The following is a 17,185-nucleotide window of genomic DNA, read 5'->3' on the forward strand; positions in this document are numbered from 1 at the left end:
ATTTCATTCTTTCACGATTTTTTTATTCCTCAGTAAGGTCATTTTTTGACTTAAGGATATTCACGGTTAACGGAGTAAAAGTTGAGAGAAGTAAGAGGAGTGCAAATATGCAGCAAAGCTGGCAGTTTTATCTCATATGGATATACTTATATACACGCTTGTATGTACACTCGACCCTTTCTTTTTTATTTTACTAAAAAAACAACTTGTGGATCCATTTGAAGATTGGATAGGTTTATCATAAAGTAATCTTTCATACAAAAAAATTAGGCGATTTTTAAAGATCATATAAATGCAGTTTTATGTGATGATTTCATTAGTTTAAATTTTAAATTGAGATTTTTTAAAAATTAAACATAAAAAAGGGTACAGTCAAACGATCTGCAATTTTTTTGGTTATTTTTTATGCCATTTCGAATATTCGTTGACAACTTTCTTTTCTTTGACTATAATCCCGGTGAGTTAGTGGTAGTCAAAAAAAGGGTAAAATTTTTATCTGTCCGAGGAAACTCTAAGATCAGGAACCAACAAACAGTCAATGTCTGTGACTATATATTGGAGGGCGGGTCCGTTGCCCAGTATAAAAGAGCAAATTCGCTAGGATTGCTAATTCTATGAATAAAAAATATCTTAAAGTAGCTTTCATTAAAATTAAAATTAACTTGTTGAATTATCCGTCGATCCGTGCAATATCTACAATTATTATTTTCTATTATTGCTTTATTTGTTTTTTTTTTTTTTTTTAAAAGTAAATTTTTTTTTTTTTTAATTATTTGTCTTGGTAATTCATTCTTATTCCAAACAAATTTATTCATGTTTCTTTGGGCAAAGGTAATTTCTTAGCTAATTATAAACTAAAGACTAGATGAAGTGAAATAAAAATTTTCAATCGATTAAACTATAAACTAAATAAGAAAATCAACTTATAATTAAGTTCTCGAATAAACTTTAAATAATATTAGGACTCGCAATCACGTATTGAGGGATAGGTTTAAATAAATAAAAACACTTGATTCTTTGATTTCTTAAATTTATTCAATTTTATTTTAAAAAGGAAATTGTATTTTCAATTGCTATATCGTTTACTTAAATTGATCAATATAATTGGCGCAATTCTAAATAAGCGAATAAATTTGTTTCTTTTATTTCAAAAGATTTTAAATACTCTGGGACAATTTGAATTTTTGCGCTCGGATACAAAAATGAAATTTTATTTCCAACTTAAATTTTTACCTAACTATAAATAAAGTAATTTTAAATTTTCGATAAATTTACGATGTAGGTGAAGTTAATACGCTAATACTCCATTGCAATAGATCGACTTTCATTTTTATTTAATACATAGATGTATAGAAGGTCAGTCATTATTGCGCTATCCAACATACCATCACAATTACATTTTCTTATCACTTTTATCCGGAACCATTTTGTCGAGTCACTGGATTTGAAAAGAAAACATACTGTAAGAAATCAAAAAATGAATATCTTGTTAAGAAAAAGAAAACTTAGAATAGAACCATCTTTAATGATCATAGAATAGTTGATGATGAAAAAACATTTATAACCTAATAATTAAAGATTTATGTCTGCTTCGAAAATTAAAAAAAATGTTTGTACAAGATATCTCTGAGATGAACATTTAAATTTTGCGTTTTCTGAATTATATAAGATATTCTAAATTAATTTAGTTATTAAAGAAAAAAATTTTTCTTTATTTTTCTGGATTTACTGATATGTATTATTTTGAAAAGAGTAAAGCATTATGAAATACGATAAATTTTATGTATTAGTAAAAAAAACGTCTACTTAGTATTACACTTCAATGTCAACTGTAAAAAGTCGTACAGCTATGGTGTACAGTAGCAGGAGTAGATTTCACGACATTTCTTGTGATATAGAGAGATTTTGGAACATAGTCCCATTCCATGCGATAGAAATGCAGTAATGGTGTAGTAATTGAGTGAGAAGTTCTCTTTCATCCAGCATTTCAATGCACTCAATACGCAGTTTGTCAACCTCAGGTAGGACATCGTATATTTCAACCATAGTCCAAGCATCAGCACCTTCCCAACCATTCACAGTAAAACTAAAAAAATTGATAATTACTTGTCGATAAACGCCGATAAAATATTTAGTGTTAGCTATAGTGTGTTATTACCGTCTCCGTTGTGACTCTAAGGATTCACACTCTTCAACTCCAGCTAATAAACATCCTCGAGTACGCAAATTAGTGAGCATAACTTGTCCAAATTTATTTTGCATATTAACTTGCTCATAATTTATAAAAATACTATTAGAGAAAGTTTTAGATAAATACTTTAATAGGAGTGATGTAGCATTGGAGTCAATATATACTAACACACATTCTGAAAGAAATAGCGTTGGTAATGTAAAATCAACTTCAGCTTCTTTCAATTTATTTGCAAGGTCTGATACGTGTCTCAAATCTGCACCCACCAAGTGGTAATTGGCTGCATGAAGGTCTGTTGTAGAAAACCTTATCTCACCATCTTAAAGCACATTATCTATTTTTAAATATTGCAATGAAGCATTAACTAAATATTATTTCTTATTAAAGAACTTATAAAGTATTTACCTTCCGTATTAAGTCTGTCGATGAGCGGCTTGTGCTTCTTTATATAATAGCATTTCTTTGCAGTAACATTTGGAAAATCGAGTTCTATGAAGTTTACTAGATTAAGTTTTGCATCTTTTAGTTTCCAATAAAGTGTATCAAATCCGGCTCCTAAATTGATAATTTGTCCATTGCCTCCAGATAACTAGAAGGAAGAAATATTTCTATCATTTATGAATACTTCGATCCACAATCATGTGATTGCTTTGTATAAAATAAAAATATTTAAATTTTATTACAGTATATCAAGAAAAATACATCAACCTATCAAGCACTACAGTATTAGGTTATCCCTAAGAGTCTGCTGCAATTACGCAATTACTATTTTTAATTTTGTTAATCAGAATTCATGGAAAAACTAACAAAAAAATAATGTATTATGGCAGGGGTTGTTGTGAACACGGTCTCAGCTTATATGGATAATTAGAAGATAACATTCGTGGATTTTTTACATTCAGCCGATTTTGTTCTTTTTTTATTTTAGTATCTGTGTAATATAAGTAATTTTGTATTATTTATATATCTTGTATAATTATTAAATAACATATAACTATGGCTAGTTGCACCATTCCTCCACGTATCTATAGTATACAAGATATACGGTATCTGCTTAGTTGCTGTCAGCGGAGCTACTTTTAATGGGCCTCTCTCACTTTTTCTCGCTCGTTCGTGTAGTTCGAGACTAGTTATGCCCGTAAAGTACACCTGAGTTGCATCAGCTAACACGATAAAAATTTTGGTGACTTTCACGTATAAAATACTCGCGGGACGCGGCAATCAAAATTCGACCTAAACTTTACAGGCCCGGTATCCCTCGAAAAGAGAGCTATTATTAGCTTTTGAAGCAAGATAAACAGGACCTTTCAGTTGAAAACTAACACACGGTCAATAATTTGTTAGAAGGAATTTTGAATTAAAAAAAAATGAAATTATAATTAGTAAAATTTTGTAGTTTAATAAAATTTGAGAATAGTGTAGCTAATGAAAAAAAAATATTTTTAGTTCAGAATGAAGGATTCTTTGCAGAATTGTGGTTTTATTTTTCAACGTATTTATGCATTTAATGTCCTAAAAAAAATTGTTTTAGTCTGCAACATTAAACAAAAGATTTTAGAAATAGATTATCTTTAGTTCGATTTGTGCTATTTGCTTTACGACAAGTCAAAGGTTAGTTCAGGGTGCTAAATATTTAAATAATACTTAAAAAAAGGAAATTCAAAGTGATCAGTGATCCGTTGGGGGCGAAATGTAAGAAAATAAATAAATACAAGTAAAGTGTATTTAAATTTTCTTGAGTTGATTTATTAATGCGCAACGTTTCGCTGACAATGTGCGTCAGCCTCATCAGGCGCAGGTACGCGAGAATTCGTAAGTTTGGTTGACTTACTTACTACCTGGAAAACACGATTATAAAAAGTATTATTTTTCATGACAGAGCAATAAAAACTTAATGTATTTAAAATCTTACATAATAACTAATCGCAGATGAATAGGTATTATTTACTAATTATTTAATTAAAAAAACTTTCTTTTTCAAGTCCATAAAATACTAATATTATGTAATATTACGTTTATTTAGTACTTTAATAAGACGTGTATATACAAATATAAGTTAGAAAAAGTTTTGAACCACATACCTTAACTGACACCACGCTAATAGCGTTTAATTTAATTTGAAACCCATATGATTATACTTGTATACAAAGTTACATCAGTTGAGAAAGATTATAACTTCGTAAGAATTTAAGCAACTGAGGACAAACGTTATTGTAAATTAATCAACCGAGTAATGTTAAAACTCACCAATTAATTAAGGTATGTATGTCTCACTGAAATAGTTGTTTATTGCATTTATAATGTATTTTAAAATCTACTATAAAACTCTACTAAAACTTTTATCAATTTAATTATGTAGTATCACTTTTATAAAGGTTACCATAATTACTGCTTTTAAATGCAAGAAACCTTTAGATCTTGATAAATTAGAAGAGTTTTGCTTGAAAACGTATAAATTAAACTACAAATTGTATAAATGGTCAATACTAAGCCCTTCGGTACACAAATTACTTATGCATGGGTGCGCAATAGCGAGAAAATTCCCAATGCCTATGGTCTACTTCTCAGAAGATGCATGTGAATCATGGCACAAATATTATAGGTAATGTATTACTCAAGTATCCAAACTTTAAGCTGTAATATTATGCAGATGACAATTATTATGAGATTTAATATCAAAATTATTTTAGATATTTTTTCTCAAATCGTGCCAGACAAGACAGCAGAAGTCATCGTATCGAAGATATGTTTAATAGGGCCATGTATCCATCCGATCCTCTTATCTCAATGATAAATATTGACAAAAGGAGAAATGAATGCAATGTGAAACCTCTTTTAAAAGAGGTCGAAAAATTTGTAGTGTCATAAAATAGAACACAAAAAAAACTAAACCCTTTATATGTTATTGTTATGGTTGATCCAAATTCACGTTTTTAACTTTTATTGGTGGGAAAGATTTAGGATTATTTATCAAAATACATCGCTCTTTGCTGTTTTGAGCTTATGTTGAACATTTAAAGGTAGTCATATTTAGATAATATAGCCACTCACATCCTATGGTCTCATATCAAACAGCTTTATGCAGACTGAAGTGAGAATTTGGTTAAATTTAAAACAGTTTTATACGTTTTTCTGAAAAAAATCGTGTTTTTTTGTAAAATTTGGAGGTTAGAAAGAAAAAAATTCTCTTATAAATGATTTTCTCGTATTCCACATCAACTTACGAGTATGCTCCAACAAAAATTATCATTCTATCTTAATTCGTTCTTCAGATATTTGATTTTGAAAAAAAAAAAAAAAAAAATACCCCACTGTGCGGCGCCTCCACTCTTGAGGAAGTAGAATGGTCTGAAACATGAGGACTAGACCGGTGAAGGCGCTGGTACAATTTGCCGGTCAAAACCTTATGTCAAAAAGGGTTAAGGGATGATTATATGAATAAAAAAGGGCTAGATTGGATTTGGATTTGTGTGGCTCACGATTTTGGTTTTTTCCCGTGGCCAGCTTGACGAGGAAAAGGGTTATTGGGTCTTGGCTGGCTGAGTGCGAGTAGTGGCTTGTAGGGGTACTGTAGTGGCTCCTTGAAGGAGTTTTAGTGGCTCGTCAATGGTGAGCTAGTGGCATTTGTTATTAGTGGCAAAATCCATAGCTGTGCAGGGTACTTTAGGCTACGACGCTGGGGCACGGCAGTCATACCGTTGCACCCGGGGTAGTTGTGTACGTGTACTAAGCTGGCCGAGTACGATGTTATAAACTATAATTTTGATTTTTATGTTTGTGAAAAAAAAAAAATTTTTTTTCCAATAATTAAAACTGTTTTTTAAATTTATATAAGATCGAGTAAGAGGAGCAACAACTTTTAGAAGTTAGAGAACGCATAAACATATTACTTGCTAAACCTAAAAAAATGGTATCGCTATAAGTTTCAATCAAATAATATCTTGGTTAAATAATATTTTCGAAAAGGCTGGTGCCATATGCTTTCTTTTTAGTGAAAATAAATTTTTATTCGTTTATAGTTGACGAGACTACAAAATCTTTTGACATAAGATTTTAATCTAAATAACAAAAGTTGTAAATTTTTTTTGTATAAATGAAATTCTTCAATTATAAAATGAGCTTTGTCCCTTTTTTAACGTATTAATATCCAAAATATATGCTTCACAGCAACACAAGACCACGGCAATAATGACTTTTTATGAATTAATTCTTTATGTATTGTTTACTAAATTTAAAAATTTATTACAATAAAATTTTGCGTATAATGAATCAACGCGTTTTGAAAACAACATTAATGTTTTGTATGGAACGCTGATTTCTTTTTATTCCTAAACAGTTTATCAATTGTGTTATTGAACACAAATAAAAACCGTATATAGTAAAATTATACTTAGTCAGAAAACAATAATAAGCTTACGGAATCATTGAACAGTGAACTTTACCAGTATCGCTATTTACTACGTGAAGACAAAAGTTGTCTTTTTTTTTTATTGAAATATAAAGGTTACTACAATTAAGTTCAACCCTTTGTCTTCAAGTTTAGGGTTGTAAGTTGTCATGGAAAACACTAAAACTAAGGAAAGTTGTTTCCTATATAAAATTAATAAGAATAAAGATGCATTTTTTGAATTCCTAATCAATAATGGTTTAAAAATTTTGAATTTAATTTTTTTTCTGTAAGAAGATTTTAATAGATTAAAAGAAAAAAGATTTGTATGATTAAAGAGAAAAATTTTCTTAAATTATTTTTATAAAAATTGTGGTTATTAAAAATCATTACATAAAATACACGTAACTTTTAGTTTTCTTTGGTAAAGGTTCGTTTATTTTAGTAATGTAATACCTAACTTCATAAATAAAGCTTACTTGAAAGACTACGGTTCATTTGTTATTTTTAGTTTTAAAAAATATTTTTTCAAATTAGTTTACTTTTAAAGCAATTATAAAAATTTTATAATTAAAGAAAGAAATAAAACCAACAAAATATTTTAAAAAGTGTCTTTTATGATTATGCTTTCATAACTTCGACTTAAAACAAGAAGTTTTCAATAAAATTCTCTAAATTCAACTACTATGTTGTTTGTTAAAAAAATGTATATATAAATACATCACATTCAGTCTTGTTTTATATTGTCAAAGTTTATTTGCAAAATCATACGAGTCATATCCTTATAGTTAAATCCACTTTTTCTTACTTTTTTTTCCATTCCAGTACTTTTAAAATGATTCTACTGATAGTTAAATCTTAAGCTTAATAAGAAGACCTGTGCTGGTCTTACTTTCTAAAAATCAAAATGATGTATTGCTTGTCCAAGCCATAGGTACATTTTTTTTCTTGAAAAATAAAATAATAATTTTGAGTTTTCATAATATTTTTGCATGATCATCCAAGAACGTCTATGATTAGAGTTTTGACATTCTGTTTCCATATAATTTCAAAAATATTTTTGAATTACTATTTCATCAAACAAAAATACGTAAAAGCTTATGTGTAGAAAGTCATTTTTATAGTGTTCTCATGTTTCTATAAAGCATAAATTTTGGTTATTAATACGTTAAATGAGTGACCAAGTATATCTTCTAATTAAAAAATTTCTTTTATACGAAAAAAATTCATAAGTTCTGTTATTTGTATTAAAATCTTTTGTCGAACAATTTTTATAGTCTTATCAACTAAAAACGTAAAAAAATTATTTTAACTAAACAGAACGCATATGCCGCCAGCCGTTTCGGAAATATTATCAAATCAAGAAATAATTGTATTATAACTTACAGTGATAGCTTTTTTTTAAGGTTTTGTAAGTTACATTGTTATGAGTTCTTCAACTTCTAGAAGATAATGCTCCTTGTAATAATTTTTGTACAAACTGAAAAAAATGGTTTAAATTATTAAAAAAAATTTTTTTTCAATTTTTTTTATAAACTTAAAAATAAAAGTTATAATTTTTATCGAAAATAAAGTTTACCTTTTATATGAGATGATATACAATAAAATATTCATAATGTTAGACGTCCAATGACAGTTGGTTGATAACTAAAATAACGTCCAATGGTGAAACTGTCAAATTTAGTATTTATTAAAAAACAAAACAACGTTTCGGCTGTTTGGACAATGTCCCGGCCCTCATCAAGTACAAAAATCTACGAATAATAAAAAATTCTTTACAATACAAATTTTGATAAATACAAAAAACGAAAATTAAGTAAAGTATATAATATACCTCTGACTCTTACGAAGGGGATGTAAAATCGTCATGTAATCAGAGTTTCAAGTTTTGCTGCTTTTATACTCTGCACATATACAAATAACACTATATACGCACACAATACAATCAAATAAGAATCGCAAGCAGTTCCTTGTGAGACATACGTAAACAGATCATGTTTTCCTAATACCATAAATAAAAGGGACCTTTCTTAATTGATTTAACGAGAGACTTGTACCAATCTTTTAATTTTTTGTATCTTGTTGTCTATTAATATTATTATTGAAATACTGTATATTTAACATTTTGGAAAACCGGCGCTTTTTGTTATTTTGTTCCGTGTCTAAAATTTGTATGTTATCAAAATTAAAGTTATGTGTAAATTGAATTCTACGTTGTGATAGTACAGATGTATCCTTTTTTTCTTTATGTCACTTTTATGTTCTGCCATTCTTAATTTCAAAGCTCTCGATGTTAGACCGACATAACAGCAGTTGCAATTCGCACATGGTACGTGGTAAACAACATTATTTTGATCGAGTGGCTCTGTTACATCTTTTCCTGGTGAAAATATCGAATTCAATTTATTGTTTAAACTGTATACAAGACCAATCTGAAGCTTCTTACAAAAATATTTAATAGGACCGTGCAGGTGGGAAATGTACGGTAATGATAAGATTACTTTATATTAATTATTGTTTCTATTGCAAATGTCAATCATGTTCGTGTTTTTTGAGGTATTAATTTTTTTGTTTAAAAATTTATCAATAAATCTTTGAGGATAGTTGTTAGCTAGTAAAAATTTATTGATAAATTGTAAACTATATATGAAATTATGATTGAAATTATGATATGAAATTGAGTGTCTGCTTACTTAATGGAAAAGTCTACTAATGTGTAAATTAGACCTATTTTATGTTGTATTGGATGGTGGGATAGAAAATTCAAGTATCGGGCTGAATGTATGGGTTTTTGGTACCAATTAGTTAGCACTGTGCTATTTTGTTGAATAATAGTGTTTAAATATTAGAAACTAATGCTGCTGTTGTTGCATGTCTCAACAGTGAATTGTAAATCCGGACGATAGCTATTAAAAATGTTTTTAGTATAGTTAATATATATTTAGTAGGCACACGTAGTAGTAGGCATACATAACAGAGCCACTCGATAAAAATAATGCCGTTTACCACGTACCATGTGCGAATTGCAACTGCTGTTATGTCGGTCTAACATCGAGAGCTTTGAAATTAAGAATGGCAGAACATAAAAGTGACATAAAGAAAAAAAGGATACATCTGTACTATCACAACGTAGAATTCAATTTACACATAACTTTAATTTTGATAACATACAAATTTTAGACACGGAACAAAATAACAAAAAGCGCCTGTTTTCCAAAATGTTAAATATACAGTACTTCAATAATAATATTAATAGACAACAAGATACAAAAAATTAAAAGATTGGTACAAGTCTCTCGTTAAATCAATTAAGAAAGGTCCCTTTTATTTATGGTATTAGGAAAACATGATCTGTTTACGTATGTCTCACAAGGAACTGCTTGCGATTCTTATTTGATTGTATTGTGTGCGTATATAGTGTTATTTGTATATGTGCAGAGTATAAAAGCAGCAAAACTTGAAACTCTGATTACATGACGATTTTACATCCCCTTCGTAAGAGTCAGAGGTATATTATATACTTTACTTAATTTTCGTTTTTTTTATTTATCAAAATTTGTATTGTAAAGAATTTTTTATTATTCGTAGATTTTTGTACTTGATGAGGGCCGGGACATTGTCCAAACAGCCGAAACGTTGTTTTGTTTTTTAATAAATACAAAATTTGATAGTAACACCATTGGACATTATTTTAAATAAAATATTCACTTTCTTTATAAATTTTAAATGCTAAGGTTAAGTCTTGCAACGGTCCACCTTTTAGAAGATGGGTTGTGGGATAAGGTAGGCTACGCAATAAAACAGAATTACGGTGGATGGAGGAATAGAGGATAAAGGCGACAATATAAGATACTGATTAGCAGGAAAACTTAATGAAATTCAAACTGTCAAACGACAAAAAAAAAGAAAATATAAATTTTTTTATCAAGTCCAATGGCAACTACAGTTATCACTGGAACTGATGATTCTACTAACAAAATCATTTTTTAGGATCCAAAAAAAATGTAAAAAACTTTATAAGTTTTGGCAATGTTTTTTTTGCAATTGTTATTGATTAATAAAAGGGAATCTTACACAAAATCAAAAAGAATCAAAATTCAACAAAGTGATAACAAAGAATCAAATCGCGTTGAAAAAAAAAGAAAATCCTGATAAAAAAATTTTACGCTATTAAAATAATACTCGACACACAAAAAGTTTCGTGAAATTCCCCCTATATATCAGCGATCTCAACTCTGTAATCTTCACTGGACGAACTTGTTTTTCTGAACTACTAAGTTTACTAACTACTCGATGATAAAAGTCAACAACATAAACGCTATTTACTTTAGAATATTCGAAATTTTATATTGACAATAGAAAATCATAAAAGATAATCATATAACTCAAGACTGTAGTAGATTAAAATAAATTAATTATGCGCAAATTCGGAATGCACTGGGGCTCAACCCCCTAGTTTTTTCTTTATACATAAGAAATCAAATCAAGTAAAAAATAGGAAAACACAGATTTGTCGTACACATACAGATGGTACCACTGCGCAGACCGCAACACGAGTCGTATCCGAAATCAAAACCCATCAAACAAAAAAACTTACAATAAAGAAAACCTTGGGCATGACAAAGAAAGCGATCAGTAGATCACTTCTCGGTTGATTAAACAGTCAGGAATTTTGATCCACCAACTAAATGATTTCACGAAGTAAAATTAACGCTTGTACGTTCTTTATAAGCATTGGTTTTATGCACAAAGGTTCTAATAGAGTGCGAATGAACGATCGATGAATAATCGAACGTGCCCAATAATGGGTACATTTTTTTCGTTATCGGTTTTAGTACAGCTACATAAGAGATGAAAACTAGATCATACGATAATCGATAAGAAAGAACAAGTAAAAAATCAGGCAATGCTATGTTTAATATAGGCGGAAACCGACTCGACGCAACGACAAAAGCGGGTAGAATACAGCATGCGTCTAGCCATAAAAAAAACACATAGCCAATATATATATGTACATGCAAATATTCTTTATAGATCTCACATATATAGATAAATATTTAGAGTGTTTTTAAGAGAACAAACCTCGTAGAAGTGCCTTACTTAGCAGACGTATATAAACCCGTGTCCTTATATTTATCAGTTAACGTCTTTCTAAGCGGACGTAAGCAACAAACTTTACTATCAGATATGAAAAATATCTTTCAATATTATATAAAGATGTTAGAAAGTCAATTCAAACAACACCCCTTCAACCCACATCGGTCCCCTATTAGTTCCCCTTTAGCCCCCCTCTGAATAAGGTGAAATTCAAACAGTTATAACGTAATTTTTATTGGGTTAAATAATTGGTGAGCCTCCCCTCCGAACCTCATCAACCTCTCTTTAGCCCCCCACGTGATTTTAAGAAGCTCCCATCAGCCTCTCTTCCACCACACTCGAAATAAAGTAAAATTATATCAGTTTTAACTCCATTTTTATTAGGTTAAACTTTAGTTGGGTCCCCTCTACCAACCCTTATAACTTTATAATCCAATAACCAGATAACCTAATAAGCCTTCCTTATAATTCAAAAGAGCTCCCGTCAGCTTCCCATCAGCAGCACCTCTAAATGAAGTAAAATTATATCAGTAATCACGTTATTTTTAGTTTAATTACTTTTAGCACTTACACTCCCAGCTCTCCTTACGCTTTCCAAGAAAACTTCCTAGCCTTTTCATGATTTCTAAACAGCTTTTTTCCACCGCTCCGTAGCTCCACGATATTATTACTTATTCGAATGTAATAATTATTTGTTTCTCAACTTTTTAACCCAATAACCGAATAATCTAACATTACTTTGAAGAACTCACCCTTCAGCCGCATTTTTAAATGAGGTAAAGTTATATTAGTTTTCATGTCATTAATAGTTATATGACTATTGGCCTTTTTTGTCTCATTTCTTCTTACAGTTTTCAAAAAGCCCCGTATCTAGCATATTAGTACATTTTCACACCTACGTTGAGGTAGTGCTATGGTACGCTAGTTTTTTTTTTCTTAAATTTTCTAAACCCTCATTAATTGCATTATTGGATATGTATAATAACATAACATTATTTTCTTATACTTATTCATTAACAACGAATAAACTTAAAGAATATTCAAACCCTGAACCTTGCTTGTAGCCCAATTAACCACGAAAGAATAGAAATCATATTTATTGAAACATGTCAAATATTGCACATCGTCAAGAAACATTATTTCGATAATAATTTTATTGGTTTAATCCATTTGTTTATTATTTATATGAACTGTGCAACATTATTTCGAACAATTAAAAAATTTTTCTAATGTAAAGAAATTAATTTTTTTTTATCTACTTTGAATGAGTTAACGTCAAAGATTTCTTTCCAAACAATGTTTTTTATTTTTAAATTGTTATCATATTCTATTTGAATATAAATTCCATTTTCATTTTTGCATCTTGATAATGCAACGTATTATTGACCATGCGATAACAGTGATTTTTTAGATTATAATCAAATAATATTAAAACTTTAACCTTGAGATTAATTGATAGTCATTAAAAACGCTAAGACTGAAGGAAATTGTTTTCTGTATAAAATAAAAGTTAATGCATTTCCTGTATTGAGAGTTATTTTTGGTATAAAAACACTCTTTTTACGTCCTTCTTCAATTGATTTTTTGCTATAATGTTATTTTGTAATTTGTAATTTTGTACCGTTGCATAAGCCATCAACTATACTTAAATTTCGTATCAACATAACAATTGCTTCAGTTTTGAAACTAAGCTCATGCGTTGGTAAGCCTTTACGAATATTGTTTAGAAGTTCAATCGGAAGTTTTATATAAATATCATTATCTGATTTATTAACACTTGTAAGTAGGATGATCTATACTGTGATATGTTTTTAATTATCTTGTACATGATTTAGAATTTTATTTCTCAAAAAGTAAGTATACTTGTTATGAAAAGTAAGTATAACGCTATGTATTAAAAAGTTGATATTTTTACGAAAAATATTAGAACAAACTTCAGTTGTTTTCATTTATTTGGTACTTGAAACGATTAAATTTTTTTTTCTCCAACATCTAATAATAATTTAAAAATGTTTTATCAATTGAACGAATAAAGATGATATGAAGTTTCATAATACGAAACATTGACCAAAGATATAATGATTTAATACTTTCTTGTATAATCATGCTTCTATTACTATTTCTAAAAACTAGAAAAATCTGTCTGCAATCGCCTCCTAAAATAATCAATTTATTACCAAAATGAATATTTGTATCACATAAATCATGTAGTGTTCTTTCAACTATTTCTAAGACTTTTTTGGGATCATAGAAGCGTCGTCCCATATAATTAAATTTACTTCTGTCGATTTTTTTTTCAGATTTTAATTCTAAGAACGATCTTTCTACATTGTTTAAGTTTATAGTAAGGGAATCGTTCTATGACTGGTCATTTTTTTGTAAGTTATATTGATGCTGTACAAAAATTTTTCCACGAGAAATGAAACTCAATAAATTAACGTTTTATATAGAAATGTTTTTCCCAAACTTCCTGGGCTATCGATAAAAAGAATTTCATCTTTTTTCTTACCATAGGCCCAAAGTGCAACTGACGCTTTGCGCCCTCGGGTTACACTTTGCGCTCTTGTAATCACTTTGGGCCCACGGGTAGAAAAGTTTTTTACTCCTTTCGGGCCCAAAATACTTTTCTGCCCAAAGTGATTTACTGGGCGCAAAGTGTGCCCACGGGCGAAAATTGCACTTTGCGCCCTTGGTAAGAATGGTAGTTTTCCTACGAGTTTGAAAAGTCTCTGTTTGCGAACCGAGAGGTTTGCGGCCCGAGCCGAAGGCAAGGGAATTAACGAGGTTCGTAAAGGAGACTTTTCGATCGAGTTCCAGAAAACTGCTTTTTCGCCCGAGGAAGTACCAGCCTCCCAAAACCACCCGAGGGCGGAAATGGTATATTACGTCACTAGGGCACAAAGTACAAACGTGAGTGCTCGAAGGGCGCGCTTGTAGGTTGGTGCCCGAGTCGAGTATAATGTTTTTTCTTACATGGGCCCAAAGTGCAACTGCCGCTTTGCGCCCTTGTAATCACTTTGGGCCCACGGGCAGAAAAGTACTTTGGGCCCGGAGGCCGCAAAAAACTTTTCTGCCCTAGGGCCCAGAGTGATTTACTGGGCGCAAAGTGTGTCCACGGGCGCAAAATTGCACTTTGCGCCCTTGGTAAGAAAACCTTATACGCGACTCGGGCACCAACCTACAACAAGCGCGCCCTTCGGGCGCTCATGTTTGTACTTTGTGCCCTAGTGACGTAATGTACCATCGTTCACATATAATTTTAAGAATCGTGATGTACGATCAGAGAGATTAGTTACGGCCAGAGAGTATAACCACCATTTTTTCATTTTTATGACTTTGAATACTTTTATCTGTAGTCAATATAAGGCCGAATAAGAATCTCATATTAGAATGTTAAAGTGAAGTAAAAAGAACCTATTAGCTTGTTTTTTTCGGTAACACTTTACAATTAATAAAACGATTAAAATTTTTTTAAATTTTATTTCCTTGGATATTTTTTGCGATTAAAATCGAGGCAAAAAACTGTCTTAAAAATTGATAGGAAGGAATTTATTTAATTCACGCTACTTCTGTTTTGACTCTTAAACTACTTTACAAAGCTTTATTTATTAATTTCTCTATATTGTATAGTTGTATGGGCAAAAGTAAGTCTCACCTCCCCCTTGCTCTTCCTTAATTTACATAGTTATTTGCTTGTTTCCACGTGGTTTTTGATCTAATTATTTCCAAGCAAGCTTTCCCGTGCTCCCCCTCTACCTCTCACCCAAAAATACATATATTTACAGATTATTTTACCCTCTGGAATATTTAAAAATATATGTGACGCACCTCGTATTGAAAAATATATGTAATTTAGTACTAAGTCGCATATATCTACATTGCTTGCATTTTTTTTTTAGGGAAGGGAATAGGATATTTTGATCATTCGGCACGACACGCCTTAATTTATTATAGGGGAATAAATATATGATTGAGACCGGGAAGGTCAGGTGCGCAAAAGAAATACAAAATGATTGCAAAATAATCTTAAAATGTATTCAAATGTATAATTGTGTATAACAATATAACGAGTGTAGTTTAATACAGTTGTGAAGCTCTTAGCTTACAGAAAATAAAAGTTATCATTCAAATTTGTTGAAACCCAACTAAATTACAACTTAATCGAAAACTAAATAAACTTTGATATTAGAATACATAATTTATTAATTAATCTGTAAGTACCATTTATTCCGATAAAAATGTTAAACCAGCGATTTGAATTATAATTAGATTTGTTTTTAAAGCCAAAATTATCTTTTTTTTTGTATCGGTAAACGCATAAATTATAAGAAAATGCCCATTCTTACGTGGGTCTTAGATGATATTCTGAAATTTAACATAGTTTCACATACAAATTAATAAACCAAAACTCTTATCAGTTCAAAACCAAAACGTCTAACAAGTGTCAGCACTATTTCTGCCTTGGAATAAAGAAAAATAAACTGAAAATATATTCAAATAGATGATCTTTCAGGTCAATGTCCCCTTTACCCAAACTATCAACAATTTAACATTGACATCGATCTCTTTGCTACATATATCATATTGGACTGATCAATATCTTTTAATCAATAATTGTAATACACAAAAAAAAAGAATTTAATTGTTGACACGCCACAGAATCAACGGGTTGTGTTAGCTAGATGGCACGGTGCGACGATAATATAAAGAATCTCAATAAAATTTATGAACGATAGGCAATTTAATCAGCAAACAAACACGAGTACGTCTGGGAAGCCCCCACGAGAAATTTACTGATTCAGCGACAAGGAATCATCACGAAGGCAATTCTCGAACTCGGTTTATCCACTAGATCAAACGTCCCCTTCTACTTACAAATACCAGGAAGAGAGAACCGAGCAGAGGTAAGAAGTTTAAAATCCAGGTGGTCTGACTTTTTGACAGCGATCAGAAAAAGAAAAGACGATTATCCGACGTCCAGCCTTTCGAAAGTAGTCAATCCACCCTAAAGGTAACTCTTCCTCCGGATGCCGCTTTGGTTCTCGTTTTCTGACCCCTGCCTCGCTTTCCCTTTTCCATGCCGCCAAAACCGCCGCTTGTTTTCGAGCGTCTTTGCGCTTTTTCGCCTCGGTCATGGTCCCAAGCGTCTAGTCCCCGCAATATATATATAATAACAATGAATATAATAATGATAATAAAAATAATAATAGTACCGCACTTGTCACGAGCCTAACGGCTTTTTTAATTGTTATCATAATTAGATTTACGGGCAGTTTTGACTGAATATATTGCTGAGAAAATAATTCAGAAAGATTGTTAAAATTCTGGTTAAGTTATTTTTTACTCCTAGTCATCGAAGAGAAAGTCGGTTCATCTTGCCCTAGCGAGTTGGAGGTAGCAGTACGAACTCTCTCTCTCTCTCTCTGAAGAATTGAATCAGTTGTGTCATGAGAAACTTCAGCGTCTGGTGGAGACCCAAAGAGACCCAGTGCCATGTCAGCTCAGGATCG

At 30.6% G+C, this 17,185-nt stretch overlaps 1 protein-coding gene across 1 annotated transcript; it reads right to left on the minus strand.

The window, feature by feature from the left end:
• Positions 1 to 1,011: 1,011 nt before the first annotated feature.
• Positions 1,012 to 16,810, minus strand: LOC106643441 (leucine carboxyl methyltransferase 1). Its single transcript, XM_089592481.1, has 4 exons — positions 16,658 to 16,810; positions 2,597 to 2,780; positions 2,159 to 2,510; positions 1,012 to 2,086 (listed from the first exon to the last, which is right to left on the minus strand). The coding sequence occupies exons 1-4, from the start codon at positions 16,808 to 16,810 to the stop codon at positions 1,876 to 1,878; spliced, it is 900 nt and encodes a 299-aa protein (XP_089448607.1). The 3' UTR covers positions 1,012 to 1,875.
• Positions 16,811 to 17,185: the final 375 nt, after the last annotated feature.

Source organism: Copidosoma floridanum, unplaced genomic scaffold (genome assembly GCF_036245765.1).
Source record: "Copidosoma floridanum isolate Cflo_tuat_1 unplaced genomic scaffold, Cflo_Japanese_pri ptg000018l, whole genome shotgun sequence".
Taxonomy (NCBI): Eukaryota; Metazoa; Arthropoda; class Insecta; order Hymenoptera; family Encyrtidae; genus Copidosoma; species Copidosoma floridanum.